General features: G+C 42.3%; 1 protein-coding gene across 1 annotated transcript in view; it reads left to right on the top strand.

Annotated features, from left to right (window-relative positions):
- Positions 1-6,916: 6,916 nt before the first annotated feature.
- ANK3 (ankyrin 3) overlaps positions 6,917-26,164 on the top strand; it is an 818,082-nt gene continuing 798,834 nt past the window's right edge. Inside the window, exon 1 of the mRNA XM_089683172.1 lies at positions 6,917-7,063. Coding sequence (XP_089539298.1) covers positions 7,022-7,063 — 42 coding nt within the window. The 5' untranslated portion in view covers positions 6,917-7,021. The remainder of the gene's footprint in view (positions 7,064-26,164) is intronic.

Here is a 26,164-nt window from a genome sequence, read left to right as displayed (position 1 = left end):
TTGGATTCCTCTTTCTGACCCTTACTCGGATTACCAACTACTGAACTTCTGGAGCTTTGCTGTGATACATACACACCTGCTGCTGTATTTAAAGTGGTTCTAAAGTCAAAAGTATTTATTTTTTTTAACCCTAATGCATTAAAGCGGAACTTCACTTTCAGTCAACATGGACGATTTGTAACCCTTATGCTGCTAGCATTAGTAAATAGATAGGAAAATATAATCATATTTATTGTTTTAAATAGTTTTTACATTTCTTTAGTTAGTTCCTGGTTTCCATGCCTAGGCAAATGATGTCATACATCCCAGGAGTCTTCAGGAGGGGAGGGTTCTCAGCTCAGCCAATGCCTGAGCTAAGGGCATATGGATTCCAGAAAGTAAATGCTACATGAATCATCTACCCTTTTTCAAGATGGCCACAGCCAGAAATGCCAAGGGGTGTTTTTCAAAATGATTTCTCAGCAAAATAAAGCATTGACACATCTTAGATTGTAAGCTCCAAGGAGCAGGGTCCTCCTAACCCTCCTATATTGAACTGCATAGTTCAGGGGCGGACTAACAACTCATGGGGCCCCCGGGCAATAGGGGATCATGGGGCCTCTGTGTCCTTGCCCAAACTCAAAAAAGCCTATGAAAAAGGTACCAGGGGCATCTCATGGGGCCCTCTACTGACCCCTGGCCCTTGGGCAGTGCCCGAGTTCCCAAATGGTCAGTCCACCCCTGGTATAGTTGCTGTATTGTCTCCCTTTATATTGTAAAGCACTGAGCACTGGATGGATGGGGGAGTTTGCTTTAAATATTAAAAATTTATTAAATAGCATTTTTGTTTGTGGTGCTCAAATGCAGTGCAGTTCCACTTTAAGGTAAAAAAAAAAAAAGAAACAAAACAAAAACTCTTCATATCATTCCTGCCCCCTCCTCCTAAACACTTACCTACCTCCTTTCTTTATCCATTGCTGTACCCATCTGCAGAGGCACTGGTTCCTCTTCCTGCAATCACAGGAGGCTCTGAGAGCAGCGAGAGCCGTTGGCCCTTTCTGCTGTCAGCAAATCCTGAGAAGAGGGAGGGGCGTGGTCGAGCTATGCTGTGTGTGTCTATGGATGTACACAGAATGGCTTGGGAGTGCGCCTTTACAAGTGCCTCCTCAGCACACTGGTGTGGCACTTCCAAAGAGGAGGTAGGGGGCCACTCTGTGCAATACTATTGCACAGCGCTGGTAGGTCGAACATGTTTTTTTCATTTTAAAAAAATATGCATTTACAACCACTTTACATCAAGGTAAATGTAAATTTAAAAAAAATATTTAATACACAATGAGCTGCACACATTCTCAGCGTGGTGCTGGGAACAAAGAAATCCTACACATGCACAGAAGTTACATCATCCTGTGCTGACCAACCAAGACAGCCAAATATCTGGAGTCCAGAAGAACCCAGGGAGAAGATGGTGCCGGTCAGGGATTTCATAGATGCAAGATCATTGGTGCAGAGGTGAGTATTTGGGAGCTTTAGTTGCGCTTTACAGGCATCTCTACAGCATGTAATTTAAAAGATTGGTATCTTCCCATGTCACCCTCCAAATCATTATCCTCTTCCTGCTGAACTGTATTTTTAAAAATGTTTACTTGCTTTGTTAAATATGGCCAATGCCAGAGCCCATTTTGTCTTTTTTGACAACAGCTTGCCTATTAGCCTTAAAAATATCCAAAACTTAGTATCAAGAGTCACCGCTGACAATGACATAGACCTCAGTGGTGTTTGCTGCAAAGTTGGGGTTTCACAAAATTTCAAAAAGGATTTGATGAACTTGCCACAAAATAATCTCAGGCAGATTCACTCATCCCTATTTGTAATGGATGTAGGTATCAGTGGTCACAAACATACTGTACGATTCATCTTTTCTATATCAGTGGAAGCAATGTTTTGCATTCGGGATGAACTGAACACATCGACCAAAAATAAAAAAAATATATTATTGATCTGTATTATGATCATTTCTCCAGCCCACTCAGATACATGTTCAAGCAATCTGAAGCAAATAACAACATTTGGCCAATGCAGATTTGAAATCAATCAGATCTCCTTTTTACATTTTTTTGTTTATCAGTTCATTAATTTAAAATGATAATTTGATTGGTCTTATCAATACACGTATTGTCATGCATGCAGACAGAAAAATGCCACTTTTGGATGACTTTTTTATATTTTTTATAAACAATAAAATTGTGAGCTGGTGCCTGATAATGTTGTGCCTCCATCCCCTATTTTGCAGAGAAAAAAAATTGATAGACAATCTTCTTTACATAAAGCAATTCATAAAAAGGCAAGCTGATTTATTAACACTACCATATATCAGTATACAATCTGTATGATATTCACATATTACATGTATAAATTCCATTTTTAAAAGCATTTGACAAAACATAATGGGTACATCCTTTGGCTTGACGCGTTTCGTGATAACAATTTTACTTCCTCAGGAGAAGATGCCCAATATAAAGTCTGCAAGCTTAGAAAATGTTCACACAATCCCCTAAAAACAGGGGAAGGGTAGCGATTATGTAGTATTTATACATATAAATGTCCATTTATAGAACAATACTTACAAATCAGCTATATAAGCAGTATAATAACACCTCCAAATGAAATTGCTGCCAGCTGTCTGGCCCAGGAGTTGTGAGAAGAAAAAATATGGCACCCTAAGGGGAACACTGAGGAGCAGCACCTAAAAATACATGCATCCACCAGAACCAAGTGAGAAGACCTAAATGGCAGAAACAGAAAAGCCTGTGTGCAGAGAGTGCAAACAGGAAGAGGGTGAAGGAGCTGTAGCACTCTCCTAGTTACACTAGGTGGAGCTAGATCCCTAATGGTTAGAGAGGAGCTGAATAGCAGCTCAGGTGCAATAACCAGAGGGGTCACATTTGTGCCAGGGCTTAGAGACACCACAGCCCCTCTGGAAATTCCCCCTTTTAAAAGAGGGCCTTGGAAGCAGTGGGTGGATCAGAGGTGTGATAGGCTGCACCTTTGAGGGACCTTAACCAATCCCCAACAGAGGCTTGACAATGGGCTGGGCTCCCTAAAAAGGTGTTAGAGTCTTCTCAGTAGTAGGAGTTGGAGTGCGGTATTGGTTAAGGAGTGTGACTCAGGAAGATGTGAGGCTGGAGGAGGAAAGCTGCCAGGAGGCCTGCTGGGATAGGGCCTGCCTGTGAGCCTGGAGCTGGAAAGGAGGAAATCTGAGGACCACCTGTGTGGCAAGGAGAAAGCAGCCCAGCTGATAGGCCTGATAGCAGCACCAATTCCACAAGCTGCACATGAGAGGATCTGAGTGAGTACACCTGCCCCCCTGGGCAGATAGGGGAAGAAGCCCTTTGCTAGTGACTGTGAACCATATTTAAGGGAAAAGGAGCCAGAGCCTCTGCTCAGGAAGAAAACCTTCAGATTGTTGGGTGAAGAGGAGTCATCTAGAGTCTGGGGTAGTACAACTGGAGCTGCTGGCTCGCACTCCAACAGAGACTGTGTGTCAGAGAGAAGACCCTGTGAATAGTTCAGGAAGTTGTCCTCAGATTCTAGTTCCCTTGGGCATCATATACACCCCTATACCCTATCCAAAGTTTAATCCTCTCAATAAAACAACAAAACCAATGCTCAAGGCCTGATTTCTGTATAAAAGCTGTGTGGAAAATGCTAACTGACTGGCTGTGCCAGGACTATAGAGGGACCCAAATTCAATAGCAATCCTTAAGGGGGTACTGCTACAGAGGGTATATTGTGCTAATTAGTGAGTCTAGTGTCTATGTTCATGGACAAATAAAATATCTTTGTTATATAAACACCAGGACCCAAAAGGAGAAAAAATTAAAAGAGATAAGGAAGACAGAGAAAAACAGAAATATAGTGATTATTTACTAAAACTGGAGAGTGCAAAATCAGGCCCAACTCTCCATAGAAACCAATCAGCTTCCAGGTTTTATTATCAAAGCTTAATTGAACAAGCTGAGGTTAGAAGCTGATTGGCTACCATGTACAGCTGCAGCAGATTCTGAGTCCACCAGGTTTAGTAAATCTATCACATAGTGTCTAGCACCAGTGAACTTCCCTTTTCAATATAAGATTCAATTAAAACCAAGCTCCACCCAAAAAGGGAAGTTCTGCTTTAAGTCCCCAGCTCCCCATTCAGGATTGGCACCTTTGGGGAGCAGGTACCCGAATTGTACAGATACCCGCTCCCACTGTGTTCACCTAGGCGAATGGAAGTGGAAGTTGTCCTCACCCCTTCCCTCCCCGTAGGGACACGTGACAGGTTCCAGACGACTATGGGGCCATTCACAAAGTGCAGCGCTTCTCGCGCATGCACAGTGGGCACCCGGCTGTGAAGCCACAAGCTGTCACAGCCGGGTGCCCACACTGAAGATGCCGGCGCCAGGGAGAGAAGACGGCTGGTGAAACCAGCGGTGGTGAGGACACCCCTGGACTGAGGGACAGGTAAGTGACTGTATCTTAAAAGTCAGCAGCTACAGTTTTTGTAGCTGATGACTTTTTTTTTTGTTCAGGTGGAACTCTGCTTTAAATAACACAGACAGTATGTGTGTGTGTACACACACATTTATATATATATATATATACACACGCCTCAAAATTTAAGCTACTAGCCAGGACTTAAGAGTTAGGCTGGCCATACATTATACAATTATCTTCCACTTTTCTGCCCATTTTCTTTTAGATTTACCTTCAACTGTGCAGTGCAAGGGCCTGCCTAATTGGATACAACTGAAAGTGTTGTTTAGGTTTGTCCTCCTATTATATGGTTTTTGGTAAATCTAAACCAAAAATCTCCACATAATTGTATAATGTATGGCCAGGCTTACTCACTATCAGTTGCCCCACCCTCGTTAGTGTTACAAGGTTCCATGGGGAGCAGGTGTGTTAAATTTGTCGTTCTCACTCTCTCATACTGGTCACTGGAAGTTCAACATGGCACCTCATGGCAAAGAACGCTCTGAGGATCTGAAAAAAAGAATTGTTGCTCTACATAAAGATAGCCTAGGATATAAGAAGATTGCCAAGACCCTGAAACTGAGCTGCAGCACGGTGACCAAGACCATACAATAAGAATAGAGATCAAAAGTAGGAAAATGATATAAAAGATCAATGATTACCCAGTGTTGACATGTGCGGATAAGGGATCATCCCAAACTTCTCCAGGTCCCACAGGAAGAGAAACCATTTTCTATTTTTTGCCTTTCAGGGTCATAAAAAGCCACAAACCTGCATTTGGAGAGGAGCTTACTGGTATAATTTACTCACATACACACATAAACATGTATGAACACCTACTGATTCATTCTGGAGGCTGAAAATAGATGAATATTATAGCCAATAGAGATTATGTGCATGCGCCAACTTTTGGCAGAAAGATCAGTCGTACATAGAAGAATTTTAACATAACCGTGTACAGCAAGCCGTGGACCCCATTCACACTCGTGCAGCAAGTTCTTTCACACATTGGCCGCACAACATAGGGTAGCTTATTCATTTGAACGTGCTGCCCTATATCCAACAAACACATCAAAGTAGCTCCTGTACCTTTTTTTTCAGTGTGTGCTTTACTATGCAAGCATGCTGCTTTCTATTGCTCTGCTATGCAGAGCAATAGAAAGCCACATGCTGGTGCTGACAGGGGAGAGATCTGTATTATTTACATACAGACCTCTCCCCTGTCAGTGTTCCTCAGCGATCACCGGGTGCCGGCGGGGAATCTCCACCCGGGACCAGGGGATCAAAAGCTGTAGCCACCAATAGTGGCGCAGGTAGGGCACACGCATGCCACCTACATGGAAATGCAAAATCATGTATATATACACATGATTTTGTGCAGCCCTGTAGCAGTAAGCGATTAAAGAAAAAAAACAAATTTACCTTTAGTATCACTTTAGGGTGAATTAATTCTGCTTGTGAGTTATATCGCAGAGAAGCAAAGTGATTTAGAGCTCCGGCTGCACTGTGTTGCTAGCTAGCTAATAGGCTGTGTGGTTTGTACACTGCACGCCCCCTTTTTGTGTTTTGTTCCAGCTTTATTTGAAGTGTACAAAATGTACACTATATTCACTGCGCGATATTTCAGTGTAATTTGTCGCGGTGACGAAATGCAGCATGTCTGCGTTAGTGTGAATGGGCCACACAGCGGTGTATTTAGTTCATATGCTGCCCTAGGCAAAACACTAAAATCAGGCACCCCCCCCCCCCCCAACCTCACCACAGCCCATCACCGCAATCCCCTCCATCCAGCCGCCGCCCCCACTGACCAACACACATCCCCAACCCCCGTCGTGACTACCCGATTTATGCACTGACCTTAACATCTGGAATGAAAGAAGCAGCCGGCCATCCCCGCACCCTTTAGTGGCGCGCAGCCTCCTCGGATCTCATGGCACAGCAGACCGGGTCACCATTCCTGCCACTTGCGTCCCTTCTTGGGACGTCATTGCATGTAGTGTGAATTGGCCCTAAATAATAATCGCGCGTTTTGGTGTTTCTGGGAGCACGCACAGAAACGCACATTTCTGCGCACATTCGCAGAACGCAAAAAGGTGTGAACTGAGCTTTTTAGGGAAATACTCTGACTATTTTGTTGACATATTTCATCTTCCAGCTGCCTAAACACAAACATTTAGCTGGAATATTTGCACATGTTTTCTAAACAGCAAAAAAGGCAAATGCTGTGAGAATGTCTGGCAGAATAAAGTCCTTTACCGCCGGGAGGGGGGTGAATGGAAAGGGAAAGCAGCTGGGCTGGGTGTACACAGCGAGGAGTACCTGAACGCCTGCACACGCCCTCTCTATTGCCGTGCTGGAAGGTGGGGGCGCTGTAACTGCTGCAACAAAGTATCCAAGGAGGTGCGGGCAGGCCGGGCTCGCTGGGCTCACACAGCGGAGATCTCTGTGCCCTCTCTACACTCAGGGACGTAAATCTCCGTCCCAGCAGTGACACCGGGAAAGTTTCCAGCAGCCGGGGAGCAGCATGGCCTCGTCTCCTTCTGGAGGGAGCAGAGGGTGGAAGCAGGTGAGCTCTTTTATGACATGACTGCGGCTTGGCAGACTCCTGCTCATCAGATGATGACACCTGTTATTACTGCTGACTTTCTTCTCACACTCCAGCGATCTGGATTGGACTGCACAGCCTGGGATTGGCCATGTGATTGCAGGACTACAAGTCCCAGCATGGTCTGCTGGTGTTGGCATTGTGCAGGGCTGCCAGGCAGGTTTACTATTCAGTAATCACACTTCTTTCATGTCATTATATATATTCCTGATTATTAGTGAAACTTTGCATGTCTTAAGAGAGGATTTGGCTAATCTGATTTCTTATATCTGGTATCGCTGACAGTTCTGGTTCTAGTAGTAGAGATAGTCCTGATCCACAGGGCACAGGATACAGTGAGATCTGCTGATCATCAAATGCAGTGTACCCCAAATGCAGTGTACACCCATCAGTCATACCTTCATGACAGCTGACAGTTACAGCCTGGTACACACCATGAGAATATCGGATGAATGATCGGCCTCTTTGTTTGTTTGTTTTTTTGCATGCTAGTCTCTTATCGAAAACGAATAGGTTAGTGGAGTTAAGAAAATTCAATGAAGACAGAATACAACTTCCTGCCATGATGTATGTATTGTATTGTACTGGAAAGTATTCTTTTGTTTTCCAAGCATGTGTGGTCTTGGTCACTTTTTTACGGACAAATACTGTACTGATTAACTACTTTACTACCACTCTATAGCCGAATGATGGCTACAACGCAGCCGTCCAGTTCTCGGACAGCATCATAACCACGTCCTCTCAGAAATGCCCCCAGCGGCACCCACCCTGCGCTGTCTGTGAACTCTGTGTCCTTTGGACACAGCTGATCACATGACTTGGTAAAAGGCCAATCACAGCGGCCTTTTACCATATGATCAGCTCTGTCCAATCACAGCTGACCATCATGTAAATACACTTGCCAGTCATTGGCAGTAATTTCCTCATGCTGTGCCGGTAACTGTCAACTGTCATAGAAGATATCTGCACTGATTATCAGTGCCCTCATTATCAGTGCAGTCCAAAATGTGCCCATCAGTTCCCAAACAGTGCTGCCAATCTGTGCTGGTCAGTGCCCTTCAGTGCTACCTATCAGTTCCCATCATTGCCAACTATCAGTGCCCATCACTGCCACATATCAATGCCCACCAGTGCAGCCTATCATTGCCTATCCATGCCACCTCAGTGCCCATCAGTGCTGCCTATCAGTGCCCAACAGTGCTGCCTATCAGTGCAGCCTCATCAACACACATCAGTGAAGGGGAAAAATTACCTGTTTGCAAAATATTATAATAGAAACAAAGAAAACTTTTTTTTTTCTAATTTTGGTCATTTTTCATTTATAGTACAGACAATAACCCAGTGATGATTAAATACCACCAAAAGACCGTACTATTTGATTGAAAAAAAAATGGTAAAAATATCATATGGGTACAGTGTTGCATGACCGCACAATTGTCATTTAAAGTGTGACAGCACTGAAAATTGGCCTGGCAGGAAGGGGGTAAAAGTACCCAGTAGGCAAGTGGTTAAACAAAAATAGTTTTATCTCATGAAAAAAATGTCATGCTTGTCTCCGTAGATAACTTTGCATAAACTGTCATAATCCGCTCTCAAAAGCTGTGTACTAATGAGCAAATTATTGAAAGATTGCTCTGAAACTTTTTTTTTCGTCCTAGTTTGTTGTATATGGGACTGTATAGTAGCAGACTAGTAAGGGTGCCCATGCTGATACTGTCCACAGCCAAAAGTGCCTACACTTGAGCATCAGAACTGGACCATGGAGCAATGGAAGAAGGTGGCCTGGTGTGATGAAACACATTTTCTTTTGCAACATGTGGATGGTCAGGAACATGTGCATTGCTTACTTGTGGAAAGAATAGTACCAGGATGCAGTATGGGAAGAAAGCAAGTGGAAAAAAAAACAACAGCTCCTGCGCTCTATGGCTCAGAGCAAGGGTGGATAGATGGACATGGAACTTGAAGAAATTCACTACCAACGGTTGTGCGGCTCTAAACAAGGCTGGGGAAGCCCGAAAAATACTGTAAAGCGAAACAAAAAGTGCACCAACCTTGCGCATTACCTCAGTAAAATGTGATTTTATTGAATTTAAAAAATACTCACAAACAGAAGTATAACAAGCAGTCACGATCGCGGCGTCAGACCCCAGCCCTTCTCACCAAACTCGTGACCGAAGGACTAGCCGATCTAAAACCGCAATGTCACGTGCGTAACAATGCTGCACCCTGCACAACGATTTTCCAGCTAATTGGACCACAATCGATGTACTGGCAGCCTGAGCAATTGTTACTGGGTCAGGTTAATTACGCAATTAACCCTTCACACTGCCACCACCTCCTTTTTGTACAGAGAAAGAGGAAACTTGGCGATATCAGTTATAACACTATAATGGTTGAGGTAATCGTCTGTTTAACACGGTTATATAGCGGTTTAAACAAACACAGTAGTGTTCTCTTTAGAGGCAGGAATTCATAAATTGCAATAAAGTGCTATAGAAACAGTTCAACACTTTCAGAAGGAAAGATTTATTACTAAAAGGTCAAACGGGTGCAATAAAAATATTTACAGAAAAGATGTGACTAAGATATATATATATATATATATATATATATATATATATATATATATATATATATGTGTATATATATATAAAAATACAGAGACCTACAGCACAGCAAAGAGATATCAGAGAGAGGTGAAAGGGTTAAGGTACTTGCCAAAGTCCTGGGTTAGCCGATCCAAGTTTCAGAGCGAAAGGGCACGGGTCTCCCTAGGTGGTACTGATGTTAAAATGGGAGACGTCTTCAACTTAACTCTCTTAGGCCTGACAGCCAATTTTTGTAGTTCCCAAGCAGGGGGTATCTCTGAAGTCAAGGACCAATACCCCGTGTAGGGAGGGATCGTCTGGACGTGGACCTAAACTAGAGCCAAAATCTCTTATAGTTCATACTTTGGCTTATAACTTTCCATATGCATAAGTGACACTCCACCCACGGGTAGATTATTATGCAGACACGTCTGAGGATTGATTAGATATTAATTAGGAAATTATACACTGAACGGTTCACGAGATCTATTGTTCGGCTTTCCTATGTATTCAAGACAAGGCGAGTGACCCATCAAATTGTTTGTCTTCTCTTAGCCAATCTGACAATATGTCTGTTTTTTTATATAAGTCTCTCATATTCCAAGATATGAGACATAGGGGAAAAATGGATTTTTAAAAGTGTTAGCTGGTCCCGCCTTCCTTGGAATGTCTTGAACTCTGGGGAAAGCTTGCCTTATCTTATACGAGGTGTTACATTTTACAGGTTCTTCAGACAGCTAGGCCCCAGCTCCCTTGGGGACTTTATAGCTCCTAGCCCCCTGCTGGGCCCTGGCCTCCTGTGACACTCCTAACACACATACACACTGGCCAAATGTCGCTGTGACTCTCAGAGAGGAAAAGGGGGAAAGTACAAGGGGAGAAAATGGAGATTCTCAACAAAATGGAGGATTGCGGCAGTCTCTGGTGCGCACGTTTGCGACACAAGCGTGTAACGTCCTTAGCGAGACTCTAGGAGTCTGAGACCAGCGTGAGTCTTATCACGAGGGAAGATTCTCAAAGTCAGGCTGACGCATTTCTGAGCTCCGATGAAGAAGGGACTCCCTTCGAAACGCGTCAGCCTGACTTTGAGAATCTTCCCTCGTGATAAGACTTGCACTGGTCTCAGACTCCTTGAGTCTCGCTAAGGACTTTACACGCTTGTTATACTTCTCTGTTTGTGAGTATATTTTAAATTCAATAAAATCACATGTAATGCGCAAGGTTGGTGCGCATTCTTTTTTGTTTCACTTTACAGTATGGGAAGAAAGCAAGCCGGGGGGGGAATATATGATGCTTTGAGCAATGTTCTTCTTGGAAACCTTGGGTCCTGCCATTCACATGGAAGTTACTTGACACACACCACCTACGTAAATATTGGTGGTGACCAAGTACACCCCTTCATGGAAATGGTATTCTTTGATGGCAGTGGGCTTTTTCAGCAGGATAATGTACCACACTGCAAAAATGGTTCAAGAATGGTTTGAGAAACATCACAGTGAGTTTGAGGTGTTATCTTGGCCTCCAAATTCTCCAGATCTCAATCCATCAAGCATCTGTGGGATGTGCTGAAAAACAAGTCCAATCCTTGGAGGCCCCACCTCTCAACCTACAGGACTTAAAAGATCTTCTACTGATGGTTTTATGCTAGATACCACAGCATACCTTCAGAGTTCTAGGGGCATCCTTGATGAGTCAGGGCTGTTTTGATGGCACCTACTCAACATTAGGTGGATAGTCATAAAGGTAGGTGTATGTGGAGAAACTGATGAGGCGCTAAGATTTAAAGTGGTTGTAAACCTCAGACATGAAATCTGAACAAAGCATATCCTTCTATAGAGTGTACTTCAATCCAGAGCACTAAGCATCATTTCTGTCTGCTGCCTCTTGCCTCTGCTATCATTGTGAGTCACTTCTCATGAGTTTTCTTAACACCAAGAAAAAAATGGTGATCAGGAGGGCACAGCCTGTGATTATCAACCTCAGCTCTCTTCCTGTGAGCTGTGAAAAGGGGGGGGGGGGTCCCTTCCCTCTCCTCCCCTCCAATCAGCAATCAGAGCTTTCCTCACTGAATGTAACTTCAGTTCCCCAACCCCTGCTGAGAGAGCTGAGAGATCCTGTGTAAATTGTGCACTTTGAATGGATGTAGGGGACAGATGGCAGATAAACAGGCACAACTGATGTAGGATGATTTGTTTTATCTCTATGGAGCCAGTCACTTCACTGGGTATATGTATGGTTTACAACCACTTTAACCACTTGCCCTCCAGAGGATTTACCCCCCATCCTGACCAGGCCATTTTTTGCGATATGACAGTTACTTTAACTGACAATTGCGCAGTCATGCAACGCTGCACCCAAACGAAATTTATGTCTTTTTTTCCCACAAATGGAGCTTTCTTTTGGTGGTATTTGATCACCTCTGAGGTTTTTATTTTTTGCGCTATAAACAAAAAAAGACAGACAATTGTGAGAAAAAAACAATATTTTTTACTTTTTGCTATTAAACATGTCCAGTAAAAAAAAAAAATCAAATGTTGTCAAATTTAGGCCAAACTGTATTCTGCTCCAAGTCTTTGCTAAAAAAAAAATCCCAAAACATGTAAATTAGTTTACGTGAAAGTTATAGCATCTGCAAATGGCGGTATATATATCAGAATTTTTTTTTTTCATACTAGTGGCGATCAGTGACTTATAGTGGGACTGCGGTGGACATTCTGACACTGGGGGGGAAACTGACTGTCACTGACATCCTCAGTGACACTAATATAGTGATCAGTGCTAATAAAAAAGCACTGACACTACTAATGACACTGGGCAAGAAGGGGTGAATATCTGGGATGATCAAAGGGTTAACGGTGTGCTGTGAGTGCTTTACTGTGTAAGCACACTGCTTTGTATGGCTCTGCTATGCTAAATGGTTAGCACTTCCACCTGGCAGCACTAGGGTCGTTGGTTCAAATCCCAACCATAGCACTACCTGCCTGGAGCTTGCAAGTTCTCCCTATGGGTTTTCTCTGGGTACACCAGTTTCCTCCCAAACTCCAAAGAATTGCTGGTAGGTTAATTAGATCCTGTCTAAATTGGCCCTAGTACAGTGCATCCAGGAAGTATTCACAGCACTTAACTTTTGCCACATTTTGTTATGTTACAGCCTTATTCCAAAATGGATTAAATTTATTTTTTTCCTCAACATTCTACAAACAATACCCTATAATGACAATGTGAAATAAGTTTGTTTTGAAATGTTTGCAATTTATTACAAATAAAAAAATGAAAAAAAAAAAACACATGCACTTAAGTATTCTCAGCCTTTGCTCAATACTTTGTTGAAGCTTCTTTAGCACCAATTACAGCCTCAAGTCATTTTGAGTATGATGCTACAAGCTTGGTACACCTATTTTTGGGCAATTTCTCCCATTCTTCTTTGCAGTACCTGTCAAGCTCCATCAGGTTGGATAGGAAGCGTCAGTGCACATTTATTTTCAGATCTCTCCAGAGATGTTCAATTGGGTTTAAGTCTGGGCTCTAGCTGGGCCACTCCAGGACATTCACAGAGTTGGCCCATAGCCACTGGGGCTTAGGGTCCTTGTCCTGTTGAAAGATGAACTCTCACCCCAGTCTAAGGTCCAGAGCTCTCTGGAACAGGTTTTCATCAAGGATTTCTCTGTACATTGCTGCATTCATCTTTCCTTCGATCCTGACTAGTCTCCTAGTTCCTGCCGCTGAAAAACATCCCCACAGCATGATGCTGCCACCAACATGCTTCACTATAGGGATGGTATTGGCCAGGTGGTGAGCTGTGCCTGGTTTCCTCCAGACATGACGCTTGGCATTCAGGCAAAGAGTTCAATCTTTGACTCATCAGATCAGAGCGTTTTGTTTCTCATGGTCTGAGAGTCCCTCACATACCTTTTGGCAAACTCCAGGCGGGCTGCCATTTGCCTTTGACTGAGGAGTGGCTTCCGTCTGGCCACTCTACCATACAGGCCTGATTGGTGGAGTGCTGCAGAGATGGTTGTTCTTCTGAAAAGTTCTTCTCTCTCCACAGAGAAACGCTGGAGCTCTTTCAGAGTGACCATCGGGTGCTTGGTTACCTCCCTGGCTAAGGCCCTTCTCCCTCGATTGCTCATTTTAGCCAGGCAGCCCACTCTAGGAAGATTCCTGGTGGTTCCAAACTTCTTCCATTTACAGATGATGGAGGCCACTGTGCTCATTTGGACCTTCAATGTTGCAGAATTTTTTCTATACCCTTCCCCAGATCTGTACCTTGATACAGTCCTGTCTCAGAGGTGTATAGACAATTCCTTGTACGTCATTGCTTGGTTTGTGCTCTGACATGCACTGTTAACTATGGGACCTTATATAGACAGGTTTATGCCTTTCCTAATCATGTCCAATCAACTGAATTTCCCTCAGGTTAACTGCAATCAAGTTGTGGAAACATCTCAAGGATGATCAGTGGGAACAGGATGCACCAGAGCTCAATTTTGAGTGCCATGGCAAAGGCTGTGAATACTTATGTACATGTGTTTTTTTTTTTTTGTTTTTTTTTTAATAAATTGCAAAGATTTCGCATTGTCATTATGGGGTATTGTTTGTAGAATGTTGAGGAAAAAAATGAATTGAATCCATTTTGGAATAAGGCTGTAACAAAACAAAACGTGGCAAATGTTAAGCAATGTGAATACTTTCTGGATGCACTGTATGTGTATATATGAAATAGAGACCTTAGATGGTACACTCCTTGAGGGTTAGGGACTGATGTGAATGTACAATATATATGTAAAGTGCTGCTTAAATTGACAGCGCTATATAAGTACCTGAAATAAATAATGTTCCCTGCAATCCTATTAAAAACATCTAGGCACCATATCTGATGTTCCTCAAATGTTAATATAAAAATACAAAACACAGAAAAAAAGGAATAGACCACACAGAAAAAATAAGGATGCGTGAAAGAAATAAACAACATCATTCAGCTAGTAGAATCCAGGTGAATGAATCCTTCATTGCCCCTGAGCATTCATCCTAGGCAAGGAAAACACAGGCTAGTGCTGGCTAGGGTCAAAGAACCGCACAATAAGTATCAAAAGGCCACAGGTTGGGCACCAAGGGTTGTGATGCAACAAGTAATTTATGTATTGTACAAAAGTGTTCAGGGATGAGAAACATATACAAAGTATTCTATGTATACATAGTAACTTCAAAGTATTAGATACAAAACAGTATGAGTGAATGAAGATGTTCTTGACAGAGGGGTGTTAGTACCCCAAAATCTGGGGGTTTTGGGCACTAATTTTGTCCCACTGCCTTACTGATTTACTTTTTGGACCGCCAACGTTCTGTTTTAGTACTTTACTTTGTATTTGATGCATTCTTTGCTGCTGTTTTGTATCCCATGCTTCACTGTTACTATGTAAACATATAATACTTTGTATATGTTTATTATCCCTGACTACTTTTGTGTAATACATAATGTATTTGTTGTGTCTAATCTGTAGTGGGTGTGCTTACTTCATCTGTGACATAGACAAATTAAAGATTGGTTACTATGAACTGTGTGTGTGTTTGTGTAGATATCACATCTACTATAAAAACTAAGCTTCAAAGTATAGAAGGCATATGTTTTTACTTTTTTTTTATACAAGGTTTATTTACTTAGGGAAAACATGTCAACATTGCATGAAAGACAGAGTGAGAATTGGATAAAATGTCCCAAGATGTTTAGGCAAGATGCAACTTGAACATGTGAATGAAATATAGACTTGGGACCCAAGAGGTTAACTAGTACAATTGAGAGTAAACACACTTATAATGGTGGAAGTGTGATTTCCTTCCAGGAGTTCTGTGTTGAGAGCAGAGCTGTCATTGCCCATAGGTGCTAACCTATAATAACTCCATTAATAGTGGAACTGCTCATTACATCCAATCAGAATTCTTGTTTAAAGTGAGATTGTAAGCTTGAAAGAGCAGGGCCCCTGACCCCCTTGTGTATTGTTTTGTTACTGTATTGTCTCATGTTCTGTCCCCCACTATAATGTACAGCGCTGAGCAAACCTTTTAGGGCTATATAAATACTGTATAATAATAATAAACCCGCAGTTTGTATAGCACTTTTAGCAACTGTTTCAATCATATACTGAGTATGCAGCTCTTTATGTTTTAATCCTTACCTATATTCCAGTTTAAGCTGGTGCCATAACTGCTGCCCTAAGTTTCCTGTTTTGGGGTGGCTTGTTTCTCTTGCAGTATGGCTTTATGTCTTTCCTTTGAGGGCCAGAAGTTCAGGGAAGCAGCACTGATAGAGCAGGAGCCAGCAGCATTGAAAGTTGTAAACTGCAAGGCAGGGGGCTAGAATAGTTTACGGGGAATGTTTATTTTATTGTGTTCAATATGTTAGACTAAAAAACGCTGAGGGTTTAATACTACTTTAATAGTAGTGTTAAATCCTTAGTAAGGGTTTTTTTTTTTGTCAGCGGGAATGCGGGGGAATGCAGTTCCGGTACCTCCAGCACTGAATGTATGTAATGGCAAGGGGTTCTTGGGTGTTATGGAAGGTCTATTGATGCTGGATGTGGGGGGATCTATTGTCACTGGTGGGGATCCTATTTTGCTTGGGGGTATATTGTTGCTAGTGGAGGGATCTATTGATGCTGGGGGGGGTTAAGTTACTGGGGGTCAGTTGTTACTGAGAGGGATCTACTATTGTTACTGTCTGCTGGAGGGTGTATTAATGCTGGCGGCTGGAGATCTGTTGTTGCTGCAGGGGTCTAAGTTGCTGGGGTAGTATCTTGTTTTTTGGCTGTCTTGTTGCGGGGGGGGGGGGTCTGAAAGGGGTGGTACTAGGATGTGCGTAGGGGTGAAACCAAGAAATGGTGGTCAGAGGTGCATTAGGTGACAGATACAGCGGGAGAGTTAGAAGGGGGAATTCCTGCACCTATTCTCTGAGATCTGCATCATTTTGCAGAAACGCAGTACAGTCCATTTAACATGATTTCCTATGGGACATGCTCACATCTGCGTGCTTTCACCTGGTGCATTTTTTGGAAAGGGTCAGGGACTTTTTTGAACGCAAAAAGTTGCATTTTTGGTTCTATAGACTTCAATGAAACTGCTGCAGAAAAGCATGTATTGCATTTTGTTTTGGGGGGGGGTGTTTTTTATGCATTTTTGCGTTGCTTTTGATGCATTTTGCATTTTAAATCTGCCTAGCAACAAGAAAAATAAAATAAGGTGATCGAAAAAAACGCAGGTGCAAAAACACAAAACGTAATGCAGAAACGGCTCAAGCGCAACCTGCATAGGTGTAAACTTAGCCTTAGTACATGTTTAGTTTATGGGTTAGGTTGGGGCTGAACTCCAGCCAAAATGTATTGGAGTTTTTAGCTGCACTTATAATGCTTTAAAGTGTAACTAAAGGCAAAACATTTTTCTTTTTTAGGTTTGGACAAGAGTGAAGAGGGATTAGAACGCCTTTCAAGTTGTTATTGTTGTTGGTGCCCCCATTAGGGAGATTCACCTCTGTATTTGTCCTGTTTACCATTATCATTGAAAGTGACATTAGAACAGTAATAGAGGGGACATCTTCTAATGGGGACATTTTATTCTGGTGACAACCAGGGATTTCCTCACTTTAGAGGGATTTCCTCTCACTTCCTGTCTTGGCTATGGGACAGGAAATCAAAGGAAATGTGCCCAATGGGACATAGATGGCAAAAAATAGCCGACGGGGGTTATAACCCTCCCTTACTCTGTCCAAAATTTCAATAACCTTGATGTTTACTCATTTTCTCCACTATGATTTTAAAGGGGAACTCCACTCCTGACCACTAGTTGATTGTAATTGGCATACTCCAGCTGCAATTTCGTAAAACATTCTGTAACTGTAGACTTCTCTTGCCTCTGAAAGCCATAAACATGTGGAAGGATTGTAATAAAATCTATAAAGCAGTCCTGTTCCTCAGTGTGTCAGATCATAGTAGTTAATGAACACAGGCACAAACGCGGCACACCTACCACCTGGTTCAAATGATTGTAAAACTGGGCAGGTACTTAGGGGAAATGATTTTCTTTCTTTGAAATAGCAATCTGCCCGTTTGCATGTTATCAAACCTACCAGCCTCTGCAGCAGCGGCAGCATTGATATCGGGCCTGGTTCACACCAATGCAATTTGCTTTTAATCCTTTTTTGCAATGCTTTTTGCATTTCGGTTTGCGTTTTTACACATGCATTTTTGCCGCTTTTTTTTGTGTTTTGTAGGTTTTTTTTCACCTTTTTTTTTGTTTTTTGTTAAAGGGGAAATGTTCTTGTTGCTGGGCAGAATAAAAATACAAAATGCAGCAAAAAGCACTACATGCGTTTCAGCAGCATCTCTATTGTAGAAAGAATGCTGCTTTTTGCTTGTAAAAAAGCGCCTGACCCTTTCCAAAAATGCAGCTGCTCAAAAAAGCATAGGTGTGAATGTGTCCCATAGGAAACCATGTTAACCTCCCTAACAGTATTCCCAAGTGTAGCTCGGGGTAAAATGTCTGTACCAAAATCGGTAACCCCGAGCTACACTCGGGCTTACCATGCGGCGCTGCATAGGGAGTCCCTGCAGCGCTTACCTTGTCCTTGGCTCCCGCGATGTGTCCCCTGCAGCGTCCCCGGCCATCTCCTCGGGCGGATGCCGGCATCCGCCTCCTGTGTTCCGGTACCTGTGACGTCGGGACGTACGGGTGCCGCCGGCGGCGGGAAATTTGAAAATTTAAAAAAAAATTCATTTTTTTCAAAACGATTTTACATAGTAAAACATTGCTGTTTCAACCCATTTCACATACATTTTGTCCCTAGTGCTCTGTCCTGTCCCGTCTGCATTTTGATTGTTCTTTCTGCCTGGAAACGTAGAAAAGTCCATGGCGTCCAAAAAGTGTCCCTTTAGGTCAAAAGCGGGTTTAGATCAGCTAGAGAACAGCGATAGTAAATTAGAACCACTTGCAGAATTGAGTGATAATGATTTGTGGGGAAATTCGTCATAAGACACTGAAAACAATTTTGCGACTTTGCTCAGCGATGTGCGAACTTGGCGCTATATTTCAAATTTCGGTGTTTTTGGTTTGATTATAATATTGAATTAAATGTATGATTTAGAATCTTGTTCAGACAGATTTCATTGAGTTATTCCTAAAAATTACAGCCTACAATAAAAAAACTACATATTTCCATGCAAAATAATGGTACCGCTTTCAGCACCAAAAATATGAAATAATCATACCGCCAAGGAGGTTAAATAGACTATAGTGAGGTTCTGCAAAAAGCGCTAAAAAATGCATTGGTGTGAACCAGGCCTGTGAGTTCAGTAAAGAGATTGAAAGAGCTCAGGCATTGCATAATAACAGACAGAGTTGCACCTTTACATTTAATGGAATTTTTAAGGCAACCTTGGAGTGTATACAAAGAAACCAATTATTTAAAAAATCAACATTTTATTTGGACAAATTTCTTTTCTTTGACAAATCGGCAGCTATCAGGTAAACACTGCATATTAGCCAATATAAAATACAACAATTTTAAACCACTCATTCACTTCGCAAAATTGTGGTTGTTGCAATATTTATCCAGTGTTATCCTCCAAAGCTGATTTCCATCTTGCAACCTCAAGGTTTGACTGCAGATATATTCAGCCTGGGATCCAACGCATTTCGAATACATGAACACAAATTCTTCCTCAGGGAAAGCATACCACTATAACTATCACAAATAGTCAGAAGATGTGCAAAAACACACGTGCAAAAACGCAGAACGCATTGCAGAAATGGATGAAATGCAAACTGCATAGGTGTGAACCTAGCCTTAGAGCTAGCAGGGGCAGCTACAGGATCGGAATGATGCTTCACACGGAAATATGTATTTATTTGGTTTTTGAAGTATGTGTTTGCCTTTTTTAATGTAAAATTGAGAGTTACCTTTTTAATTTAACCTAGTTTTACCCAGTAGACTGCTCGCAAAGCCCCTCAACTCACTCCATTCACCATGGCCGCAACCATTAAAATCCTAATTTGTTGACAATTAGGCACTTGACAAAGGGGACAAAAAGCCAAACTCATCAAAAACACAGCAAAAACACAACGCAAAATGCAATGCAGCAACAGGTCAAACACAAACTGCATAGGTGTGAACCTAGCCTTAAGGTGCAAGATCTGCTTTATTGTGATGACGTTTCCATTAGATTTTAGAACTAAGATGGTCTTACCGAGTAAGGCTGTCTTTATGTATTTTCAGTAGTAAAGGGCCAAATGCTGACTTTGCATTTCTTGCTCCAGAAAATGAAAGTTAGAATTTGGTTGTTATAGGCAACACCTTTGCATTTTCCTAATATTCTAATTTTTTTTTTCTTTTCATAAGAGGCCCAGTGAGCCACACTGCTGAGTATGTTTTCCCAGACATGTAGTCCTGTCAGTTGCATTCGCAGTGTCCCGCCGTCAGGTCCTCTGTGTCGCTGTCAGGCTCAGATGTTCACATGTGTCCAGACGCTGGCTTGCTTTGTCTGGCATTCCAGTGCTCTGTGCCTTTGGGAAATGATTTAGCTGCCTCATTAGAGCATGAAATCTTCAGGAACAATAATAGGGTGAAATGTGTAAACTCCAACAAGTTTTGCACACTTGCATCTGAACTGTTCTTTAGTCTTGCTGTTATCTCTATGATATGATTATACAAGTAACTGTACAAGAATATGTAATAAAATGCAGACTTTGTAAACACTAGGTTATTCATTACTTAGAGGTATTTCTATTACCTGAGACCTGAATTAATTGTTTGCAAGATCAAGGAAACAATAATACTAGGAAGGCCTCTTTTCAAAGAATGTAAATTGTTCTTGTTGCAGCTTCAACACCAAGGACAGAGAAACCTTGTGCTTCAGTAACACGAGGTGCTGCACCATGCATGCATCGCTGTGCCATTCTTTTTGAATGACACCACAAAGGCATAATGAGGCCTTAGGTCTCTGTCACACGAGCTGCTGAGGAGTGGTAAAAACACGTGGTTGAGATGTAGCTTTTCAGTCCCTCAAATCCGTTTAAAACCTACCATAAAGCTGAAGGGGGCTATACACATACTGCATTCCAGCTTGTTGAATTGATAGGTGGTCTGTCAAACGCACACATTCAAGTCAGTGGGTCCGTGCAGCAACCACAAGCCGAATACTTGGCTAATGGTAGTGGCATATTAGTTCCATTGAGCCCTCTGAAAAGTGATCCACCGTGGGGCACTTTCCAGAGAATGACTAAGGGCTCATGTACATGGGGTGTTTGGAAAACACTTCTGAACGATGGAAACTGACTGCTGGAAAACAGGTTAAAGTCAGTTTAGCCGCGTTTATGCGCACTTATGCGTTTAGAAGCGTTTTTAAAAGATAACCTCAGGAGACCCAGAATGCACTGAAAAATAGTAGATAATTAACTATTTCAGACATTTTGAGAGTAATAGAGAGAGCAGAAGCAGAGAAAGCAGTATGTGGTGAGATTATCTGTCTTTTCTTGTTGTATTCACTATGGATCCCATCATGAGCATAATGCAGCATCTTCTACCATTTTTTCCTTCACGCAAAACCTGGAACTGACTGCACTGGTATACCGGGTCCATTTGAACACATGAAAAACGCTTTGCATGATGAAGAAAGGCTCTGGACAGCATCTGGATATGGAGCAGTTAAAAAACGCTTCTAAACGCAAACACTTATAAACGCGGTTAACCATGTTTACACACGTTTACAAGCATTTGGCATTTGAAACGCCGGTAAAATCTACTCCTGAACACAAGTTTGATGCGTTAAAAAAACGACTGTAATCTCAACTGCCTGTAAATGACTGTGTACATGGACACATAGGAAAACTTTAGGGAGAGTTCAGGGGCTGCTGAAAAAAACGCTGAACAGCTCCTGAATGTCAATTTAGCAGCTGCAGTGTACATGAACCCTTAATGTGAACTTAGTGTAAGGGGCCTAAAAGTGTATGTAAACCCTAACAATAAACTTCTCTTATTTTCTCCCATTTGATCTGCTAAATATACCATTTAAATTTTATTTTTAGTCTGCTTGTGCACAAGGATTGGTTATGTAGATGAGGGTGACCGTAAAAATGAGGGAAGGTCTATGTTCTTTGTAATCCATAACCAATGAAGTAGCCAGGGTTGACAACATGTGTTCATAAATTCAGAGCTGTGTTGTCATGTCAAAGAGGAAGGTAGGAGCACATTATATTTCTGGCATATCAACATCTACTTTTCCTTACTTGCAGCATGTAACCCTCAGGCAGCTTCATGCATCCCCAAGAGAGTATTTTTCTTGATAGAGCAACTAACTGCAGGCCAGTGCACCAGATTTAGCCCCAGTTCACATATAGGTGAAACTCGAAAAAATTAGAATATCATTGAAAAGTTAATTTATTTCAGTAATGCAACTTAAAAGGTGAAACTAATATATGAGAGACTCATTACATGCAAAGCAAGATAGTTCAAGCCGTGATTTGTCACAATTGTGATGATTATGGCTTACAGCTCATGCAAACCCCAAATCCACAATCTCAGAAAATTAGAATATTACATGCAATCAATAAAACAAGGATTGTACATAGAACAATATTGGACCTCTGAAAAGTATAAGCATGCATATGTACTCAGTACTTGGTTTGGGCCCCTTTTGCAGCAATTACTGCCTTAATGCGGCGTGGCATGGAAGCTATCAGCCTGTGGCACTGCTGAGGTGTTATGGAAGACCAGGATGCTTCAATAGCGGCCTTCAGCTTTTCTGCATTGTTTGGTTTCATGTCTCTCATCTTTCTCTTGGCAATTCCCCATAGATTCTCTATGGGGTTCAGGTCAGGCGAGTTTGCTGGCCAATCAATCACAGTAATCCCACGGTCATTGAACCAGGTTTTGGTGCTTTTGGCAGTGTGGGCAGGTGCCAAGTCCTGCTGGAAAATGAAGTCAGCATCCCCATAAAGCTCGTCTGCGGAAGGAAGCATGAAGTGCTCCAAAATCTCCTGGTAGACGGCTGTGTTGACCCTGGACTTAATGAAACACAGTGGACCAACACCAGCAGATAACATGGCTCCCCAAATCAACACAGACTGTGGAAACTTCACACTGGACTTCAAGCATCTTGCAGTGTGTGCCTCTCCATTCTTCCTCCATACTCTGGGTCCTTGGTTTCCAAATGAGATGCAAAAGTTGCTCTCATCAGAAAAGAGGATTTTGGACCACTGAACAACAGACCAGGTCTGTTTTTCTTTAGCCCAGGTAAGACGCTTCTGACATTGTTGGTTGTTCAGGAGCAGCTTGACAAGAGGAATACAACATTTTGAAGCCCATGTCCAGGATCCGTCTGTGTGTGGTGGCTCTTGATGCACTGACTCCAGCCTCAGTCCACTCCTTGTGAAGGTCCCCAACACTTTTGAATGGCCTTTTCCTGACAATTCTCTCCAGGCTGCAGTCATCCCTACTGCTTGTGCACCTTTTTCTTCCACACTTTTCCCTTCCACATAACTTTCTATTAATGTGCTTTGATACAGAACTTTGGGAACATCCAACTTCTTTTGCAATTACCTTTTGAGGCATTCCCTCCTTATGGAGGGTGTCAATGATGGTTTTCTGCACAACTGTCAGGTCAGCAGTCTTTCCCATGATTGTGATTCCTACTGAACCAGACTGAGAGACCATTTAAAGGCTCAGGAACCCTTTGCAGGTGTTATGGCTTAATTAGCTGATTATAGTGGGACACTTTGAGCCTAGAATATTGCACCTTTTCACAATATTCTAATTTTCTGGGATTGTGGATTTGGGGTTTTCATGAGCTGTAAGCCATAATCATCACAATTATGACAAATCACGACATGAACTATCTTGCTTTGCATGTAATGAGTCTATCTCATATATTAGTTTCACCTTTTAAGTTGCATTACTGAAATAAATGAACTTTTGCTTGATATTCTTGTTCCAAACCTTGACAGATTTGGCTGTAGGCGGATATAAACAGATGCATATTTGTTTACATCTGCCTGCCCATAGACTTGCATGGCACTTCCAATCAGGTGGGAAACTGTGTGAAAGGACTCTTAGGGCTTGTTTACACATGCTTCAATATGTCTCTAAAGCCTCCATTGAAGTCTATGACAGCTTGCTAACAACACCTGCAGCTTTTGAGAGGTTGCAGACATCACATCTGGTCTGCAGCCTGGAGCAGCAGGTAGGGAGCAGGGTCCAGACTGGAGAGGAGCAACTAGCAGACAGCACATGTGGTGTGCAACATGGGAACGCTGTAGCAGAAAGTGAGCACAGACTGGAGAGAGAGAGGACTGAGTGCTAGAGGTTCAGCAGAGCTAGCAGACCGGAACAGGAGAAACTAGTAATGCGTAGCGTGGGGGTAGTATAATAGGAGGTGAGTGGGGACCAGAGAGATAGGAGGATCAGCAAATCAGCAGAGCTGGGGGTTACTCCTTACTGGGGGATCTGCAAAGCTGGGGGTTACTATTGAGTGGGAGATCCGCAGAGCTGGGGGTTACTACTGAACAGGAGATCAGCAGAGCTGCTGGTTACTACTGAGCGGGGGATCAGCAAAGCTGGGGGTACAACTGAGTGGGCCATCGGCAGAGCTGGGGTTACTACTGAGCAGGGGTCCTGCTGAACGTGGATACTAATGAGCTGGGGATCTGGTGAACGAGGGTACCAGTGAGCTGGAGATCTGCTGAGTAGGGGACTACTGAGCTTGGCTTTTACTGGGCCTCTTTTGGCCCTCATGCACACTTAACGTTTTTACAGCTGTTGTTTTTGGCTTTTGACGTTTTTTTCTACAGCTAGTAAACCACCAGCATGTTATCCTATGTGTCCATGCACACATAGACTATAATAAATGTTTTTTGGCTGGAAAAAAAAAACAGGACTAGTGGGTTTCTGGAGGAGTTTTTTTTAGCTGTAAAAATGCTGCAAAGCGCCGCAAACTGGTGTTTTATTGGACTTTTTTTGACCAAATAAAAATTTGTTTAAAAAAACGCTAAAAAATGCAAACGCAGAAAAATGCAGCAAAACGCCACTAAATGCGGTAAAACTACGCTAAACACTAATGCAAAAACACTAAAAAAAGGTGCAAAACTCAAGTTTTTAACATGACTTTACACAGCTAACGTTACCAATGTTCTCAAAATGTCCAGTGTGCATGAGGACTTAAGACAAATTGAAAATCAACACACACAAAGTGCATTTGCCAAGCTTCATAAAGCTTCAAAAAAGCAACATTAAAGCATCAAAAACACATCAAAAAAGCATGTTGAAGTAGTAGGCGCTTTAATTTGTGTTAAAGTTGAAACAAGTGTAAGTGAGCCCTTACTGTGTCAGAATTAGCTGATTATACTGTTTACTCAAAAATGATCTGCTAAACCTCAATACTCTGTAACCAGTTCTCTTCTCTTTCTCTGTGGGATGTCCTTCTCTACCTGCCCTTCTCAGTGTTTGGCTGGAAAAAGGCCCTCCTAATGTTTTAAGCCAACACCATCTAACCCTTAGTAAAACCATAAGTCCTGGTACTGATGTTGATTTTTCAGGGGGATTCTAAATGTGTTCCATTTTGCATAACAGATTGCTTGAAAATCTCTGAGATGCACAGTATATGAATATATTTGTATCCCGATGACATACAGTTATGGCCAGAAATATTGGTACCCTGCATTTTTGCCAGATAATGCACCACTTTGCCCAGAAAATTGCTGTCATTACAACTGTGTAGTCATTCTCATGTTTATTTCTTTTGTTTGTATCAGTATGACACAAAAAAGTGGAGAAACAAAAAGCCAAAGCTGACACATTCCACACAAAACCCCAGAAATGGACTGGACAAAATTATTGGCACCCTTATTATTTGGTAGCACACCACTTGGAAAAAACAACTGAAATCAATCGTTTCCTGTAACAATCAATTCGTTTCTTGCACCTCTCTATTGGAATTTTGGACCACTCTTCTTTCGCCAACTGCTCCAGGTCTCCCAGATTGGAAGGGTTCCTTTTCCCAACTGCTGTTCTGAGATCTCTCCACAGGTGTTCTATGGGATTGAGATCTGGACTCATCGCTGGCCAGTGCAGCCCTCTCCAAAGCTCTGTCTTAAATAATTTCTGTGTGCTTTTTGACGCATGCTTTGGGTCATTGTCCTGCTGTAAGACCCATGACCTCTAACAGAGACCCAACATTCTGACACTGGGCCCTACATTGCACCCCTGAATTCTTTGGTAGTCTTCAGATTTCATAATGCCATGCACATGGTCCAGGCATCCGGTGCCTGAAGCAGCAAAGCAACCCCAAAACATCGGTGAACCTCCACCCTGTTTGACTGTAGGGGACTGTATTCTTTTCTCTAAAGGCATCATTTCTTTTTCTGAAAACAGTAGAATGATGGGCTTTGTAATTTTTTTTCGTCTGTCCACAGCACATTCTCCCAAAAGGATTTTGGC

This window comes from Staurois parvus, unplaced genomic scaffold (assembly GCF_062004578.1).
Source record: "Staurois parvus isolate SC_StPar_1 unplaced genomic scaffold, SC_StPar_1.0 ptg000303l, whole genome shotgun sequence".
Classification (NCBI taxonomy): domain Eukaryota; kingdom Metazoa; phylum Chordata; class Amphibia; order Anura; family Ranidae; genus Staurois; species Staurois parvus.
This window is presented reverse-complemented; position numbering and strand designations above follow the sequence as displayed.